Source organism: Candoia aspera, chromosome 14, assembly GCF_035149785.1.
Source record: "Candoia aspera isolate rCanAsp1 chromosome 14, rCanAsp1.hap2, whole genome shotgun sequence".
In the NCBI taxonomy this organism is placed as follows: domain Eukaryota; kingdom Metazoa; phylum Chordata; class Lepidosauria; order Squamata; family Boidae; genus Candoia; species Candoia aspera.
The window spans coordinates 7,040,297-7,059,655 of NC_086166.1; the positions used below are offsets into that span (position 1 = coordinate 7,040,297).

Genomic DNA, 19,359 nt, shown 5'->3' on the forward strand with positions numbered 1-19,359 from the left:
CTCCTCCTCCTCCATCATTTATATGTCCCCCTACTCCCAATGACAACTCTGGGCATTTTTATTTGTTTTAAGAACATCACAGGGATCATTTCTGCTGAAGCTGTCAGTCAAAAGTCCATGTGTCTTAAGGAAAAAAGTCACATCTAGCTATTGGATGCAGGAGCTTACGTACACCTAATATTCGTGGGGAGTACAGACATTTAGCTGAATTGATTGCAGTCTTGGCCTCTGTAGTGCATTTTGTAAAATGTCCTTTGCAATTGTTAGGTGGGGGAGAGGAACATACAGTAATATAAGCCCTACAAAGTAGACCAGACCAAGAGACGCTGTGTAGACCTAAAGCTACTTTTGTTAGAATAGCTGTAGTAACAGAATCTTGTAAGTCTGAATGTGCTTCCCCTCCTTCCTTGTTTATCTTCCTGTGAAGTAGGAGGGTGCTTGCTTTAGGCATTTTCATAAATCTCTGCCTGGGTATCAGCTTAAGGAGAACTTCTATGCCAATAAGAGTTGCTGAGATTTGGCCAGTGTTGCCTTGACCAGCCTGCTGGGAAAAGATGGAAAATTGCAATGAAATGTGTTGTTATATGTTTTAGTGCGTGGTCTTCAATTGCTCAGACGGTCTTGATTACAAAGCCATGGGCAAATTCTTTAAAGGACTGGCACAGGCTGGTGCTTGGGCCTGCTTTGATGAGTTCAACAGAATTGAGGTAATTATGCGTAGCATAAATAGCTATTGTTGTCCAAATCCTCTAGAGTAATCAGCAAGGATAGTAGCTTATGTGGGATGGGAAAAAAAAAAGGAAGGTATGTCCTTGAGTGGAGTTCAACTCCTGGTGACACATGGACACAACCATGCAGAATTATTGGCACTGGTGCTCTTGCCTTCTGGTTTATTATTATGATCATTATGATCATTATGATTATTATGATTATTTGCCAGCCTAGCTTACAATGCTGGGACTTCATCAGCATGGTGGCCTTCCATCCAAGAACTAACCAGCTCCAACTCTGTTTAGCTTTTAACCTAAAGAAGGTCAACCAAGTGCTACCTGTTTGAGACCTGCCAGAAATAGGGGACAATTGTAGTAGACTTCTATATATAATTGACAACTTGAGGGCTTGGCAGCATTGTCATTCTTGAATTTCTTTAATGAAGCCCCTAGATCTTTCAAGCACCACTGGCACATCTGTAGATTTCTTCCCTGCCATTTTGATTCAGAGAGTAGACAATCACTTGTATGCCAAAAGCTAAAATAGGTTTAAAGTATGTTTAAACAATAGCAACAACAAAGAAATGTCCCCACATCCTTGACAAGCTTTTATGTCCTGATTTTCATAGATTGAAGTGCTCTCTGTGGTAGCACAACAGATCCTCAGTATTCAACAGGCCATTATTCGTAAGCTCCGGACGTTCCTCTTTGAAGGCACAGAAATTTCTCTTAATCCAACCTGTGCAGTATTCATCACAATGAATCCTGGGTATGCTGGGCGAGCTGAACTTCCTGATAACCTCAAGGTGAACCATGTTCTTTCCTAATGAAGTTAAGAAACCATGACTTGAGTAAGATTGGCCCTGTGCAATCTTACTCAAGGCAACAAACAGCATACAGACATCGAAAGAGGAAGAAAGAGTTATATTACAGGACCTTGGATAGTTCCTAAGTGATACAGATGTTGCTGCCCTCAAGTCTAAAGCTCTACACCAGTGTTTTTCAACCTTGACAACTTTAAGATGCTGGCTGGGGAGTTCTGGGAGTTGAAGTCCACACAATAGTTGCCAAGGTTGAAGAATACTGCTCTATAGAGAGGCTGCCCTGACATTTTCCTTTTAGCATCAGGTGAAGACTATCTTATTCCTCCAGGACTTTTTAATAGCTGAGTGAAGCAGAGACTCACTGCAAGGGTTGAATTGTACTCCTGCAGCCTCCTAGCCAACATAGCTAAGGTTGAACTCAGATAGGCACCAGCTTTGCAAGAACTAAATCCGGGGCTAGAAAGGTACATCAGTAGCCACAGTGACACCCATGCGGCCACTGGACTCCTATTAAAACAAAATCCTAATACAAAATTAAATAGCTTAATCATGAATAGCTGAGTCTTGCACAACCTCGTTTCCTTGAATTTGAGATCATGTGCGATTTCAACCATTTAAAAGGTTTTAAGTAAGCAAACTTGGAGGCTAATAACAACTGAATCCATGCTGTATTTTGCATCAGTTAAATGTGCACTAGGAAAAATGCCAAAAAATAATTAGTTGCAGGATTCATAAGGAAAAATTGGGAATGTTCTCATTTTTACTCTCTTTAGGATGTGCTGTTATTTATTTATTTATATTTTAAAGGCTTTATTCCGAACAGTAGCCATGATGGTCCCAGATTATGCTTTGATTGGTGAAATTTCACTTTATTCAATGGGATTTCTTGATTCCAGAAGGTATGTAAAGCTGCATTTTTACTAAATAAACCTATTGCTTTTTTTTAAAGACACATTTCCATACCCCCCCCTTTTTTTTTTCTTTTCTTACACTCAAAAATCCCATCCAGGAAAAATTTGCAAGCAACAGAAACCATCTTAGAGTCTTGTCAAAATGCTTAGATTATTATTGTGGGTCTTCAGATTTGCTTTCAAGTTTCTTCTTTCTAGCTACAGAGTCAATAACAAGGCTTAATCTTTTTTGGTGAATGAAATGCTAATGCCAAACAGAGAGATTAATTTCTTATTTTTAATTGCAGCCACAAGCTAAAGTAATAAGTTCGAGTTATTAGAACTGTAGTCAATATGATCCCCTTAATAAGAAGAAAATCTGTCATTAACATAGTTCTAATGTTTATAATGGTTCAGGGATGTTATATCTATTTTAGGCCTTTGCTATTTTTTCTTTCACTGTAAAGTTTCTAAACAACAGTTTTAAAGTATGTTTTTCATACTTTTATATTTGTTTTCGTTGTGCATTACCCTTAGGATTTTTGCTGAGTTAATTTTAGAAATAAAGTGCAGTGATATATATAGATATTTATCCTTCTTTCTCCCCTTGATGTTTGAGCTTCAGGAATGGGAACGTATTCTTATCTTTCACAGCCTTGCCCAGAAAATTGTTGCCACGTATCGTCTTTGCTCTGAACAGTTGTCATCACAACATCATTATGATTATGGGATGCGAGCGGTCAAATCAGTTCTGACAGCAGCAGGGAACTTGAAACTAAAATATCCTGAAGAAAATGAAAGTGTGTTATTGCTTAGAGCTCTGTTGGATGTTAACTTAGCTAAATTTTTGGCACAAGATGTCCCTTTGTTTCAGGTAAGATTGTTGTTCAGATGCTGATAACACTAATTCCTTCAAAATAAAGCAGGGAACAAGGATTACGAAATGATTAGGATAAATCCAAAGCAAAGCATTTTTACAGGTAGTCCTCACTTAACGACCACAATTGGGAACAGAATTTTGGTTGCTAAGTCAAGTGGTCATTAAGCAAATCTGACCTGATTTTAGTACCTTTTTTGCTGTGGTGGTTAAGCAAATCACTGCGGCTGTGAAGTGAACCACTTAGTTGTTAAGCAAAACATGTAGTTCCCCATTGATTTTGCTTGCTAGAAGCTGTCTGGTAAGCTTGAAAATGGTGATCACGTGACTGTGTGACGCTGCGATGGTCATAAATGTGAACCGGTTGCCAAGCACCCAAATTGTGATCGCATGACCATGGGGATGCTGTGATGGTCATAAGTGTGAGGATTGGTTATAAATCATTTTTTCCAGCCCTGTTGTAAGTCTGAACCATCACTAAATTAATGGTTGTTAAGGGAGGACTACCTGTACACTTGTCTGTAACTGGAAGGGTGGTAGCTGATGAGGGGGGAACCTCTGCTTCTCGAACCAGAGAAAATTGTTTCATAAATAAAAGACAGATGGCAGAAACATTCAAATGAGTTACTGACTCGAAAAGATGGGAGGAAGAGGCCCAGGGTGTAAATCTGGGGAGTAATATATCAGAATGACATTTTGATATATTACTCCCCAGATTTACACCCTGGGGATGTAATGGGGGGTGTTGTCAGATGAAGAACTTCTTCACATGTCTGGCTTCCTAATTCCTAATTCCTACTAATTTAACTTTCTTGAATCTACCTGGGAATGCAGAACAGGGACAGATGTATTTATTTATTACTAAATTTGTATGCCGTCTGACTCCCAACAATTTGCCAAATTTGGTACAGAGCCTTGGAAATAATTGCTTAAAATAAACGTATAATTGCTCCTGGAAGTTCAGTTTTTCAATGCCTCCCTGTTTTTCCCTTCTACTTCACAGGGAATCATATCTGATTTGTTTCCCGGAATTGTCCTTCCACAACCTGATTATGTCCTTTTCATCCAGGCACTGAATCACAATATTGAGAAAATGAATCTTCAACCCGTTCCCTGGTTTATTGGGAAAATTATTCAGGTTTCTTCCATGTTTCTCATTTTAAAAATATCTATTCCTAGCAAAGCAGTGTGGTGGAGATCAGTATTTTATATTGACCTCCAACACACGGAGGCTCTTGCACAATTAGAAAGTCCCTTGATTCCTATCACGATTCAACTATGCAACCTGTTTATTGCATGTTACAGATTTATGAGATGATGATGGTGCGTCACGGCTTTATGATCGTCGGCGAACCAATGGGGGGCAAAACATTTGCCTATAAAGTGCTTGCCGCTGCACTCAGGGATTTGAGCGAAGGTGAGAGAACAAACGAGGGATGCCCGCTTTGCTTTCTCATATAAAATAAGATTGTTCTTGGGGAAACAGCTACCTTGGTTTTTCAAAATTCACAAAAGGACAAGAGCGTTCTAAATCTGGCTCAAAGAAATAGATGCTTTTTGTAGATTGTGTTCTGACTGTCTGGGTTCCAGCTTTGACTTCTGGGGACATTTGGCTGGATGCATTATTATTATTAATTAACTAATTAACTCATAATTAAACCAAGTGACTTTGGGTGGCCAACAAGATTTAAAAAATAAAACAATTAAAATAATACAAAAATTAAAATCCAGAACAGCTGAGAATAAATCACCCATTTATTTACATTACATTACATTACATCTCATCTCTTTATTGGCTGCTCAACTCCACTGGACTCTGGGCTATCACAGATATTTTGTTTCCACATAAGCCCTCCCTTTCTATCACAAAGTCAGACCAAATCTTCAGATCCTCTTATTCAGAACGACAACGAATCTGTTTTTTTTTTTAAAGAAAGAAACAGCAGGTTAAAATAACCTGCTATTGGTATGCACCAATTAAACAGTTGCAAGAAATCCCTTCCCATTAGCTAGGTAATAGGGAAGTGCAAACTGTGTTGAATTCAGAACTGTTTCAAATTTGGAACAACCAATTTTGACTGCAAAACAGTTGTTTGCGGTCAACTGCTTCGAGCACTTTGGTAGCATTTGGGGGAAACGGCTGTCTGGAGTTCCAAACAGTGCCCTAAGGCTTGAAGCAGCCCATCTTTTATTTATTTATCAAATTTGCAAGCTGCCCGACTCGCAACGACTTTTGCAATAGCTGCTTTGTGTTCACAGTGGTCCAACTTTGAAACCCTTTGCACATTTCTCATAGATACCAATATTTGGTCATTGTTTTTACCCTGAGTAACTGCTCAACCAGGCGAAAGGCCCCAATGACTCCAGGATTCTGTGTTGCATAATGGCTGATCAGATGCATCTGGAAAGCTCAAAAGTATGGACAGGAGAGTGATAGACCTCTGCCACTGATACTCCCTAGTATTTAAAATATGCTGCCTTCTCTCTCTCTGCCTTTAGAAGAATCAATGGAGGAATCTGCTGTTGAATACAAAATTATCAATCCCAAAGCAATCACCATGGGGCAGCTGTATGGATGTTTTGATCCTGTTAGCCATGAATGGACAGATGGCGTTCTTGCAAACACCTTTAGAGAGCAGGCTTCCTCGACCACAGAGGACAGGAAGTGGATTATCTTTGATGGCCCGGTGGATGCTGTTTGGATAGAAAACATGAATACTGTATTAGATGATAACAAGAAGGTAATTCGTACTTTTTTCAGATCTGACATAGCCCTCTAGGTTGCATTAACTAATTCAGTTGAATGATTGAAGCGTTTTTTAGAAGCAAATAAACTAATCTGATTTAAGCCAAAAAGCACTTAGCAAGAGAGATGTTTAGATATTTAATGTAAGCATTTAGGCTATTTTCCCACTAAAACACCTCAAAGCACTAAACCAATTTATTAAACATTAATTATTAAACTTACTTTAAAAATTGAGGGTATGCACTTACACACACACACACACACACACACAAACACAAATATACATACACACACATATATTTCAGGGGTGTCTGCAAAGATGGCATCAAAAAAATCAAGATGGGAGTCACAACCATGTGATCAAAGCCCTGCCCCTTAAAAAGGGTGGAGCTTCAATCACATGAATGTGGCCACCATCTTGAATTTTTGATCTCACTGCAGTTACCTCTGTATCCAATAGAGAGCAAAATTCAGTGAAATATTTCAATAAATCAGTCAAGAAAAGACAAACTTTGAAGACAAAAACAATAATGCATTGACTGCAGTTGTGTATCAGCTTTGTTTTTGGCCATGTATGTATGTATAAATATGGCTTACTGCCATGGGATCAAGCCCAATAAACTTGGGTTTGTGAGTGTCTTGCTTCCCTCCAGTACAGGTAGTCCTTGCTTAACAACTATTTGTTTAACGACTGTTCAAAGTTATGGTGGTGCTGAAAAAAGTGACTTACAACCAGTCCTTGCACTTATAACTGTCGCTGCGTCCCTGCAGTCATGTGATCACAATCCAGGCACTTGGCAACCAGCTCACACTTATGACAGTTGCAGCATCTTGCAGTCATATGATCGCCATTTTCAACCTTCCCAGTTGGCTTCCAACAAGCAAAGTCAATGGGGAAGCCAGCAGGAGGTCGCAAGTCGCTGTCATGTGATGTCTTGCTTAATGACTACAGGTGATTCACTTAATAACCATGGCATAAAAAGTCATAAAATCAGGTGCAGTCACATGATGCCTCACTTAATGACTGCACCACTTAACGATGGATTTTCTGGTCCCTATTGTGGTTGTAAGTCGAGGACTACCTGTACAGTCATGAGGAGCTTGTTATCTTTCATTTATCCTATTGGTCAAGCAGAATTGAATGTTGAGACCCAAGAATAATCCTCAAACAAAACTTTAAAGAAGTCAGTTTTGCTGGGCTAATCTGCAGATTGTACTAAGGCACAGTTTCTTTGATCATGGTTTATTGAATAAGACAGTGGCTTTGTATGCACACTAAATTATAACTTATGGTTTATAAACCACAGCGGTTGGATTTGCATGGCATGGTAAACCTAACATTATGGCTCAGCATGACATGAGAAGCCAGCAAGAATGTATGGAGAACTGTTACCTTAATGATGGTTATGTTCAATCAGTTTGCCAAAAAAACATGGCAAAAACCTCTAAGGAAATAGTCATGTTAGGGAGGAAAACCCAGCAAAGATTCATATGGCCAAAATCACATAGAAGATTATTTTTGTCATGACCTCTGAACCTGCTCATTACCCTTTCTTCCTTGTTTTCCTTCAAACATAAGAGGAAACATTTTTAGAAAAATCAGTCTTCATCACCATCTTGTTTTGGAATGTCATTTCTACCCATGGAGAGAAATGACTCCTTTTCAGATGGAAAATATATGCACTCTAGTTTTAAAAAAACTAGTGGTTCTGTGAGCCAGGAGAATGAAGAACAATAGTTCGTAAGCATGGAGCTTTCTGGGGCAGAGGTTCCTGCTTCTGGTATAATTTCCTCCAGGGGCAGCTCAGCGAAGTACTGAACGAAGTGGGGCAGCTATAACAAAAGTATATAAGTAAGACAATGGTCTGCGGTTCTGTTGCAAACTCTCCTGCACGCAGCACTGAAGCAGCTCTTGTTCTGTTTCCATTGAAGTTGTGCTTGATGAGTGGTGAGATAATTCAGATGAGTGCAAAAATGAGCTTGATCTTTGAGCCAGAAGATCTTGAGCAAGCATCTCCAGCAACTGTTAGCAGGTAAATCTGGCCAGCTGAGCTCTTAGCCAATCTCTCCCTCCTCCTCCTGATGACGGCATCATGTCCATGCCATCCCGTGGCACGTGGGGAAAACCAGGGCTGGAAAAAACAGCCTGTCCCCGAACTAGCCCACGAAACCTCAAGCTGCTGAGCTTTTGAAACACAGTGACCATATTTTAATTTGGCTTCTGACAACCGACAACTGGTGCTCTAGGAGCACTGACAGTGACTGCTGGCTGTGGTCTGAAGGCCAAGTCAGCATGCATAACTTATTCCTTTTCTCATCTTGACTAGTAAATCTGTGCAACTCAATCCTCCTATGTCTTCCAGGTGTGGCATGATTTATATGGAGCCTCATCAGTTGGGCTGGAAACCTTTGAAGGATTCTTATCTGAACATTCTGCCTTCGAATCTACAAGATGTACACAAGGAATTGGTGAGCCAGCTCTGATTTTATTTTCATTCTCAGTATTTTAATATTGATGGGGAAGGGGGAATTTACATTAATGACCTTTGATTTGATTTGATTTGATTTGATTTAATTTAAATACTGTTATGTTTATTTGTATTTATTTCTTTATGAAATAATTCCTTGTGAGTCACCTGTTGCGCTCCCAAGAGTACTTAGGGTTTCAACAATGGAAATAAATAACTTGCAGGCTTTAAATAACTAGTTTGGGAAGGGGCGTCATGTTCCATCTGTGTCCATCATTTTAATGTAGGACCTTTCTAAAGCTTTAATGGTTTGGCAGATTTTCATTGCTGGGCATTACCATACATTTTTTTGTGATGGTGGGGCATTGCAATAAAACCATTTAAAAAATGCCTGAAATGTCACGAGGTTGGGGGTTTGCTCAGGTGAGGGATCTGACCAAGATGTAGCTCCAAAGCCCTTTGAAACTCTGCCACATCCATAAACACTGAGAAAGTTTAGATTATCCTTAGATCTAAACAGATGTCCTCTGCTAATTCAACCTTACTCAGTGTGCAGGAAAACTTCAGGTCCCATCATCCTCTGAGAGTATGGCTGCAGCGCAGGACTCTTCTAAGTCTCATCCTTCTGCTGGCTGTGGAAGGGTTATATTACCCATCAATTGTAAATGTGACGCATCCGGTGATTCAATCTCTCAACCTGTTTGCTTTCCAGATTGACGACCTTTTTATGTGGCTCATCCAACCTTCTTTGGAATTTATTCGCCATCATTGCAAAGTCTTGGTTCAGACCTCTCCTATCCATCTGACCCACACCATGATGACTCTGTTTGATGCTTTGCTAGGTAAGACTAAGTGTGTGCTTTGAGGCATCACAAAACTGAAGGACCATTTTAGTTATTGTATTGCAACTTTGAAAGCAAGAAGTGCAAAAAAAGGATGCTGGAGTTAGCAGTGTTGGCCTTGTGGGGGTCTGACATGCTAAAGCAGTGTTTCTCAACGTTGGCCACTTTCAGCAACACTGGCTGGGGAATTTTGGGAGTTGAAGTCAACACATCTGAAAGTGGCCAAGGCTGAGAAACACTGTGCTAAGATATTAATAATGAACCTCTTTGTGGCTGTCTAACAACATGCCATTCTCTGGGTGGCCAGATGGTCCTCTTGTGAGTTGTGGGGCCCTGGACTTTCACCTGGAAATCCAACCCTGCTTGCCCTACTGAATGGACTTCAGGAAAGGAAGATCATGGGATGGAGGAAACCAGTGGAATACTGATGGCATAGAACGAAGGAAAACTTGGGTTCCAACTCTTGCTGTTAGACTAGATCAGTGAAAGAAGAGTAATTGAAGTAGTCCAACGAGAGAGGGAGGAATGTCAATCTGCCACAATTTTTTTTTAAATTTGGGCCAACCAGTGTCCTTTGTGATACTGTTTCTGTTTTCAGAATGCCCTTGAAAAAGAAATACGTTTTCTGAAACCCATCAGGCCAAATAAAACTTTTTTTAGTGGCACTTGGGATTCCTCCTTCTCTTGGATCAGCCAAGGTTCTTCTTATTCCAGCTTTTTGTTGGACAGTGGCCAACCGGATGCCATGGAGATACTCACAGTTAGGAGGTGGAGACCTGCCTTCTGCTTGTGTTGGAGGCACGTGACTTTCTTCCAAGTCTGTCTCCCGCTTTGCTGTTTTTGCTGATCTTTTCTTCTTCTGTACAGATGAAATCAGGAATTCTGGTGATGAAGACACAGGAGAGACCATGTCCAGCCAGCAGATAACCTTGTGGCTGCAGGGCCTCTTCCTCTTCTCTCTGGTTTGGACCATCGGGGGCACCTTGAATGCAGAAAGCCGGAAGAAGTTTGACAATTTTTACCGAAACCTTTTGATGGGAATGGATGACGAGAACCCACGCCCCAAAAGTGTGAAGCTGACCAAAAACAATATCTTTCCAGAAAGAGGTGCGTCTAGGATACACAAGGTTTAAAAAGGGATTTAATTGGAAAAAACCATCAACAATGGGAAGGAATCACTTTGCAGCTCTGAAAGTGAAATGGTTGGTGGGAATGTCCTTGAGAGATGGGAGGAGGAAAAGCCGCAGACTAGGCAACGGTCCGATAAGAGGCAGCTGAGCCCACAGAAGGAATGGGGGTGTGGGAAGCGTCTCAGAAGGGACCCTCTCTAGTTCCTTGGACTATAAAGGCGAGGGGGGAGAGATGGGCTTTCAGACTTGCAGGATTGATGGTGGCCCTTCAAGGTAGCTTGGTCAAGAAACCAATACCGTGAGTAGTACTAACACCATCTTTATTGTAAGGTTACAGTAACAGAATCTTGCAAGTCTGAAAGCCCATCTCTCCCCCCCCCTCGCCTTTACTTTCCAGGGAACTAGGGAGGGTCCCTTCTGAGACGCTTCCCACACCCCCATTCCTTCTGTGGGCTCAGCTGCCTCTTATCTGACCTGGCTGCGGCTTTTCCTCTCATCAAGAACGTTCCCACAGACCATTCCAGAAGGAGATCAGGAAGGGGGACAAGCAGGTACCCCAGACTTCTCCAGTTGCAGCTCCAGATGTGCATGGGCCTCTAACTTCTTGTTCCCCCTCCTCCAAAGCCTTAGATGTGGACTCAGACCCTTCAGAGTTGGGTGTGACTTTGAACTCTCAGCAGGAACAAAGGGGAGATGAGTAAATCCTGAGGGAGGGTGGTCTCATGTGAATTTAATCAAGGTTTACCTTTACAGGAAACGAAATCCGATTAACTTTTTCACCTGACCCTCTGGCTTCCTTTTGGAAGCATGGCCTTGCTCCTGGCCTCAAGTGGTGCAGCATCTTTGGTACAAAGGGGAAAGAATTCAGCTGGAAAGGGACCAAGAAGAGGTTTAAGAGATCCAAGTTAGAGGAACAGTCTTGTTAGGTGGAATTCCAGATAAGCTCCTATTTCAGAGACAGACTTCCAACAGCTGTTGCCAAATGCGGCCCAATGTTCATAGCTGCTTGCAGTCCATGCTGCAGATTGGGACAGTTAAAAAAGGGCCCATCTCTGGGCGATGTTCTTCTTTTCAAGTTCCTGTGAATGCGCTTACATTTATTATCTATATAATTTTAATTATTGTGGCCAATACAAACTGACCAGTTACCACGGCTAAGATTCAGAAACATGACATTATTTTTGCTTGGGATCAGCAGTTTCCAGACTTGATAACATAGAAGAAAACACAATGCCAGTTTGCTATCTTGACAAGCTTTCTAAAGTCCTTTTATCCCTCCTTTGCAACCAGGGTCTGTGTATGACTTTTATTTTCATAAACAAGCCAGTGGACAGTGGAACATGTGGACAGATTATATAACGAAGGAGGAGCAAACAGTTGCTGCTGGTGCAAAGGTAAAAAAGTTGTGCTGCAGGGGTCATCATGGTCAGGAAATGCTTATTATTTGCTGTTTAGTTAAGTAACTAATGCATTTACCCCTCATCCAGAAAGCTTCCCATAACTTCTATAAATCAATGAAAAGAATCTGTTCCTACCCTCAGGTTTGCAATCTACAAAGATCACAACGTAAGAGGAAAACGAGTTGGGGAGGGCAAAGGAAAAGGAACATATTCAGGTGGTAATTTTGCTACAGCCCGGTGAAGTGCTGGGTAGCCATTGGGGGAGAGAAAAGGACGAGAGTGATCTGAATCCCCTTTCCTCTTTCTGATGGAGCCTGAACCCAATTAAACGCAGCAGCAGGGAGTATCCATCCATTGACATGGACACTGCTGAAACAGGTGGCCATTGGAAAAGTTTGTACCTGTGTAACCTGTAACCATGTTCCCTAGGTGTGAAGTGACTCCACCCACTCTGCTTTCCCTCCTGTTCCTCCCCCAGGGGTTGTGTAGACCCTGGGACCATCCGACAGCATCCCACTGCTGCAATAAGCCACCTTAGGCTTAATCATGGTTTACTGAATAAGCCACAAGTGAAGTACTGTCCATCTTTGGCTTCCCAGTGTGTGAGGCTGGCTGAGCTCTGAGAAGCTCCTACCACCCTCCATCCCCTTGCTGTAGAGACTGTGCTAGAACAGGACGACAGGCGAGGGAGGACGTTCTCCTGAGCATTCGTATCCTCGCCCAACTCTCTCATCACAACAGGTCTCAGAACTGATCATCCCAACAGCAGAAACCGCCCGGCTGTCCTTTTTCCTCAAAACCTACGTGGAGCACAAAATCCCCTTGTTGTTTGTGGGACCCACTGGCACAGGGAAGTCGGCCATCACCAACAGCTTCCTGATCCAGCTTCCCAAGGCCAAATACGTACCGAACGTTGTCAACTTCTCTGCCAGGACCTCTGCCAATCAGACCCAGGATATTATCATGTCAAAGCTGGACAGGAGAAGGAAGGGTCTTTTCGGGCCCACCATGGGGAAAAAAGCCATCGTCTTTGTGGGTGAGAGGAGAAGCTGTATCTTTTGTTTGTTTCTTTCAGATTTGCGGCTCCCTGGATTCACATACCCTTCCAGAGCTGTGTTTAGTCTCAACTATGGTTGTTTAAGAAGCTGTGGAAGCCTGGGTTATATGAGCTGTAAACTGTGGCTTTGTAATGGTATGTGGGAAAGACTTTGGGAGACGGGGCAAAGAGATGCTGCCTAGGGAACGGTCAGATAAGAGAGGGCATAGCCCACAGCTGGATGGTGGATGGGGCAAGAGGCTCAGGAGGGACCCTCCCCAGTTTCTCAGACTGTAAAGGAGACGGCAGGAGAATTGTACTTTCAGACTTGCAAGATTCTGTCAATGTAGCCTTACAATAAAGTAGAATTAGCTTATCTATCTATTTATTTATTTATTTTCTATCCCGCCTTTATTATTTTTATAAATAACTCAAGGCGGGGAACATACCTAATACTCCTTCCTCCTCCTATTTTCCCCACAACAACAACCCTGTGAGGTGGGCTGGGCTGAGAGAGAGATTGGCCCAAGGTCACCCAGCCGGCTTTCATGCCTAAGGCGGGACTGGAACTCACAGCCTCCTGGTTTCTAGCCCAGTGCCTTAACCACTAGACCAAACTGGCTCTCTAGTCATTATCTAGTTGTGTGTCTAGTCTGGTCTACCTGGTAAGGCTGACAGGCTTTCAGAAGTCGGTGACTGGATTTATCCATTGTGCTAAGCCATAAACCACAGCTGAGCAGGAAAAAAATCCCATATGCCTTGTAATAGGTCTGTGTCTCTAGTATGAAAACCACTGGCCTAAAATACTTCTAAGGGTCTTTGTGATAAGCAAGTGGGTAAGAATATAAATAACAAAATGCAATAGTTATTCAGGTCTTCTGGGTTTCTATAATTTTTTTCCCCTTTGTTCTTTTCTTTTTCCTTTTCTTTGTCTTGACTGATAAATATCAGCAATCTCAATGTTTGTTTGTTTTTAAAATCCATTCCATCCTTGCTTTTCTTGGATATATGAAGTGTATCGACATTCTTCCTAAGTGTATCTAAACCATCTGTGTATTTTGCCTACACGTATCGACCTTCTTCCTACTTGTATGAAAATAATACCTATATTTTCCCCTGGGGCCTCAAGCATAACCACATTTTTCCTAGATGACTTAAACATGCCAGCCAAGGAAATATACGGAGCTCAGCCCCCGATCGAACTCCTTCGGCAATGGATCAATCACGGCCACTGGTACGATAAGAAAGATACCACGAGGCTGGATATTGTGGACGTTCTCTTTCTTTCGGCCATGGGTCCTCCGGGCGGGGGAAGGAACGATATTACAGGTATTAAATTCAAGAAGATGCGGTTGCTCTGATAGCAAACTTAGGTGGAGTCTGACCACAGAATTTCTAGCCAAAATGAGGATGCCAAGGAGGAAGGAGCAAGGGGCCCATTTATTTATTTAGGTAATCATTTAATTATGGGCTTTGCCAACCACCTTTCCTCTGAAAGTTCACGGTGGCGTAATCAAAGCCTCCTCTCATTTTATACCTCAAAACAACAAGGGAGAGGCAGGGTGGGCCGAGAGGCTGGTCCCAAATCACTAGGTGAACTGAATAGGGACTTGAACCCGAGCATTTCTGGTCCCAGCCCAGTGCTGCAGTAGAGGTGTGTAGTATTGGAATTCCAAGTGGGAAAGGTGCTTCTTTTCACTCATTTTCCTATCAAATGAGGTAGACCTCGACTTACGACCATTTTTCCTATCAAATAAAGGCAGTCCTCGACTTATGGCCATAATTGGGACTGGAAGTTCTGTTGCTAAGCGATGCAGTCGTTAGGCGACACATCGCGTGACTGCATCACTTAGCAACGGCAAGACCAGCAGTCCTGGTTGCCATTGTTAAGTGAGTGCCCTGATCGTTAGGTGAGGCAACTTCCTGCTGGCTTCCCACACTCAAATCAGTGGGGAAGCTGGCAGGAAGTTGCAAGCCCCAGGCACTGCCAGGTGAGGGAGGGAGCGAGGGGGTGCATAGGAGGATCGGGGAGCATGCGTGGGGGTGTGGTGTGGCTTGAGCACATGAGGGCCTCAGAACTGCTTGGATTTTCAGCCCCAGAGTGGAGAAGCTTCTGAGGCCTCTCCACTCAGGGGCTAAATATCTTCTGGGGCTGAAAATCCTGCTTGGATTTCGGCATGGAGCTTTTTTAGCCAGCCCCCAGAGACCAACGGGAGTCCTCTTGGCAGGGGCCAGAGGCTTGCAACCTTCCCTACCAACTTCCGCACTGACTTTCTGGGAAAGCCGGCAAGGAAGATTGTAAACGGGGATCACCTGACTGCGGGAGCGCTGCAGCGGCCGTAACTTTGGGCACAGGTTGTAAGTCCCTTGGTTCAGGGCCATCGTAAATTTGAACGGTTGCTGAACGGATGGTCATAGCTCAAGGATTATTTATACAACTCCTACGGCCTTTCATTCATTTTCAGACCCAAGCTCCTTGATGCGTCATAGAATCATTCCACCTGGAAGAATTTGGCCTGTCTGGGTTAGTTGCTGCCATCTCTTTAGATGCATCTTCAGCGTGTGGTCAAAAAAATCAAGACAGAAGGCACAATGGTGCGATCGAAGTGCATGAAAACCAGGTGGACCTTCAATTGCATTGTCATGGCCACCATCTGACTTCTTTGGCCATACCCTGCAGACACCCCTATGAAGTCTCTTCTTGTTACTGACTTCACAAGAATTGTGTGTGCTGGTTTGGGGCAGAGGTACACGGGCCACAAGAGTCACCAAGCCCCATTGGTGTAGAGAAGACGCTCTGCAGATCACCTTGTGGGACTTGTGGAAGGGAATGTGAGGGACAACTGTGGTTTAGGAAGATGGTTGCCAGTAGATTCAAATGTCTGCCTAAGGTCATCTAGAAGGAGAAGCAGAGTGTCCAGTCATGTGGCGTTCTCCATTCCTTCTATCCCCAGGGCGCTTCGTGAGGCATTTGAACATCATCTCTATCAGTTCTTTCGATGATGAGGTTTTAACCAAGATTTTCACTTCCATCGTAGACTGGCATTTCAGCAAAGGGTTTGAAGCTTCCTTTTTAAGGTGAGCATCTCCTTTCCAACCCGCGTTGCTGGACCCGTGGCTTTATATTCTTCTGACTCGCAATCCCCTCTTGGTTTGCGTTCCCTTGAAAGGCTTGGCAAAATGCTGGTCCACGCCACCATGAACATTTACAAGCTGGCCATGGACAACTTCCTGCCCACGCCTTCGAAATCTCACTACGTCTTTAATCTACGGGATTTCTCCCGCGTGATTCGAGGGGTGCTACTGTGCCCGCATACGCATTTACAGGTGTGTTACCTTTTCCTTTTGTAACGGACCTAAAACCAATGTTGGGGCTTCCTATCTATCCAAAATGATAGGTAATCATATTGCTGGTGTGGTGTGGTGTGGAGTTAAGAGGGAATTTTGGGCATTGCAGAAAATAGCTTTGGTTACTTTGGGCCTTGAGTGCCTGCTTGATCACATTTACTAAAGACATTGGGATTGATGTCAATTGTCTCTCAAGAACCAGTGATCAAGGGAAGGTCGTTCCCACTCACCCTGTCTTCTCTGTCCCCAAATTGATTTTACCATTTTTATATACCCCTCCCCGTTCTTCTTTTCTTTGGCAGGATGGAGGAAAACTGATCAGACTTTGGATCCATGAAGTTTATCGGGTCTTTTATGACCGCCTGATAGATGCCGAAGACAGAGACGTGTTTTTTAATATGATGAAAGAAACAACCTCTGACTGTTTTAAACAGAGTGTGGATAAGGTTGGCCTCTTTAAGCAGAGAGAGTTGTTGGGATGTGCAGGGGACAGCGGCAATGCATCATTACCGCACCCCCAGTTTTGCAGAATCCTACAGAAAAAAGGAAATTGGGAAATGTAGTTATTTACTCAGATGTATGCCCCATTCATTTCCCAAGACTCTAGGAGGGTAATGTAAAAGTAATACGGACATCAGCATGTAGAAAATAACATAATGAAATACACACTTAGGAGTGAAACATCTGAAGTTCCACATACTCTACTAAAGAGCCAGGTCTTCATGGCTTTACAGATGATAGGAAGGTGGGAGCCCTGCAGATTTTAGGGGGCAATTTGTTTCACAAGGATGGACCCACAGCTGAGAAAGCTTAGGGTCACAGGGTATGCCAAGAGCGGGAGTGATGTTCTCTGCTTCTCCTTGTGGTGGTAAAAGGTACTCCCCATACACACATGAGCTACATTCTAACTCTGACCCTAACCGTTGAGGTGCCTCCTCCTACATGGGGACTGCTTAAAGTGCCCTTGTGAGAAAAATATTCACAGCAAACTGCATTGACCCTGAGTGGAGACAGGGAAGAATCAGGTAGGGCTCAGTGGCCCAGTCAACCAAATGGTTTATGTTCACTGGCCAGATCATAAAGGTAGCGTAGCTGACATGGTGACCTAGTAGGAAGGGATAGATAATAATAAGGTCACCCAGAGAGGGTTATCTAAAACATTCCAATTATTTATTTATTTATTTTCTATCCCGCCTTCATTATTTTTTTTTACAAATAACTCAAGGCAGCAAACATACCAAATACTCCTTCCTCCTCCTATTTTCCCTACAACAGCAATCCTGTGAGGTGGGTTGGGCTGAGAGAGAGGAACTGGCCCAAGGTCACCCAGCCGGTTTTCATGCCTAAGGCGGGACTAGAACTCTCGGTCTCCTGGTTTCTAGCCTGGCGCCTTAACCACTAGACCAAACTGGCTCTCTTTATGCTGTAATTTATACTGTTTCTGCCTTTTTCTTTGTCTTGTTTTTGAAATGTAGTGGGCCAAAGGCAAATAAGCTGTGGTTCTGCTTTTGCTCAGGGCTGCTCAGCAAGCTGCCAATGCTTTGCTGGGAGCCCAGTGTACACCGTTTTATTTTTTGCATGCTAATAAATTTATCTTGTATGTTCAAGGTGACTTGGTTGCTTTAGGCAAGCCAGGTTTTGGCCACAACGTCCTCTAAATACCCATCAAGTTTCCTGCCTGCACTGATGATGCAAAGCAAAACATCAAATCATCATTATTTCCCATAATGCCTCTGGCCACCACATGGACCCCACAGGCATTCTGAGAAAATAAAAATGGCAGGGTACTGCCCCCAGAGATGTGGGCCTACTTCCGAAAGTACGTAAGCACCGGAGGGAGAGGAGGAACAACTCAGAGGCTGCATTGGCAGGGAGCACCATGCCCATTTATCTTCTGATAGAAATATGTGTTTTCTAACCAGCCAAGCCAACTGTAGGAGCCATTTTGTGAACTGCCAAGTTATCCCCTGGGCAGCCATTTTGTGGGGTGCTTATGGCCTGCTCTGAAGATTCTCAATCAGTTGCCAAAAATGGGTTGCTGATTATGCTTTGCTCTTCAATAGTGCAGATACATTTTTTTAAAAGATGGGTAAGTGATATTACTTTGACTTGCCATGTCCGCCTAAGGGTGGCAAAGAGTACAGCCCTATTTATCTGATTTCCTCTTCTACCTCTTCCACAGGTATTAAGCCATTTGTCTCGTACCGGCAAAATCACCGATGACAACATTCGGAGTCTCTTCTTTGGAGACTATTTCAAACCATCCAGTGACAAAAAGATATATGACGAGATCACAGACTTGCCCAAACTGACATCAGTCATGGAATACTACCTGGAGGAATTCAACAATATCAGCAAGGCCCCCATGTCTCTGGTCATGTTTAAATTTGCCATTGAGCACATTTCCCGCATCTGTCGTGTCCTGAAGCAAGACAATGGCCATCTGCTGCTGGTGGGCATTGGTGGGAGTGGCCGGCAGAGTGCCACCAAGCTGGGCACCTTCATGAATGCATATGAGCTCTTCATGATTGAGATTACCAAGTTCTACACCATGAATGAATGGAGGGAGGACATTAAGAGGGTCATGCTGCAGTCAGGAGTAGCCAACAAGAACACGGTGTTCTTGTTCTGTGACAACCAAATAAAAGATGAGTCTTTTGTCGAGGATATCAACATGCTTCTGAACACTGGGGACGTGCCTAACATTTTTGCAGCAGACGAGAAGGCAGACATTGTGGAGAAAATGCAGAGTGCGGCTAGGACTGAAGGAAAAAGGATTGAAGCCACACCCCTGGCCATGTATAACTTCTTCATTGAGCGTGTGAAGAAAAATCTACACATTGTTCTAGGTATGGCTTGCTCTAGGGCTTTTAAATTAATTAATTAATTAGAGAGATTTATGTGGCTGCCCAACTCACTCACAGTGACTCCGGGCAGCTTATAAAAATAACCCAAATACAAAACCCACTACACTCCCACCTCCCTGGCGGCAACAGTACATTCAAACGAAGCACTTGATGGGCTCCGCATCAACCTGGGACTCCCAGGTCCACTGGCAAAACCATGTCTTCAGAGCCTTTTGGAAGAG

General features: G+C 43.1%; 1 protein-coding gene across 1 annotated transcript in view; it reads left to right on the plus strand.

Annotated features, from left to right (window-relative positions):
- The window catches only part of DNAH3 (dynein axonemal heavy chain 3), a 73,965-nt gene that overhangs the window by 34,319 nt on the left and 20,287 nt on the right, over window positions 1-19,359 (plus strand). Inside the window, exons 30-47 of the mRNA XM_063315077.1 lie at window positions 594-707; window positions 1,340-1,516; window positions 2,342-2,433; window positions 3,079-3,298; window positions 4,305-4,439; window positions 4,607-4,718; window positions 5,801-6,042; window positions 7,980-8,080; window positions 8,411-8,516; window positions 9,228-9,357; window positions 10,225-10,464; window positions 11,778-11,881; window positions 12,629-12,923; window positions 14,073-14,252; window positions 15,878-16,001; window positions 16,094-16,250; window positions 16,574-16,717; window positions 18,454-19,120. Coding sequence (XP_063171147.1) covers window positions 594-707; window positions 1,340-1,516; window positions 2,342-2,433; window positions 3,079-3,298; window positions 4,305-4,439; window positions 4,607-4,718; window positions 5,801-6,042; window positions 7,980-8,080; window positions 8,411-8,516; window positions 9,228-9,357; window positions 10,225-10,464; window positions 11,778-11,881; window positions 12,629-12,923; window positions 14,073-14,252; window positions 15,878-16,001; window positions 16,094-16,250; window positions 16,574-16,717; window positions 18,454-19,120 — 3,340 coding nt within the window. The remainder of the gene's footprint in view (window positions 1-593; window positions 708-1,339; window positions 1,517-2,341; window positions 2,434-3,078; window positions 3,299-4,304; window positions 4,440-4,606; window positions 4,719-5,800; window positions 6,043-7,979; window positions 8,081-8,410; window positions 8,517-9,227; window positions 9,358-10,224; window positions 10,465-11,777; window positions 11,882-12,628; window positions 12,924-14,072; window positions 14,253-15,877; window positions 16,002-16,093; window positions 16,251-16,573; window positions 16,718-18,453; window positions 19,121-19,359) is intronic.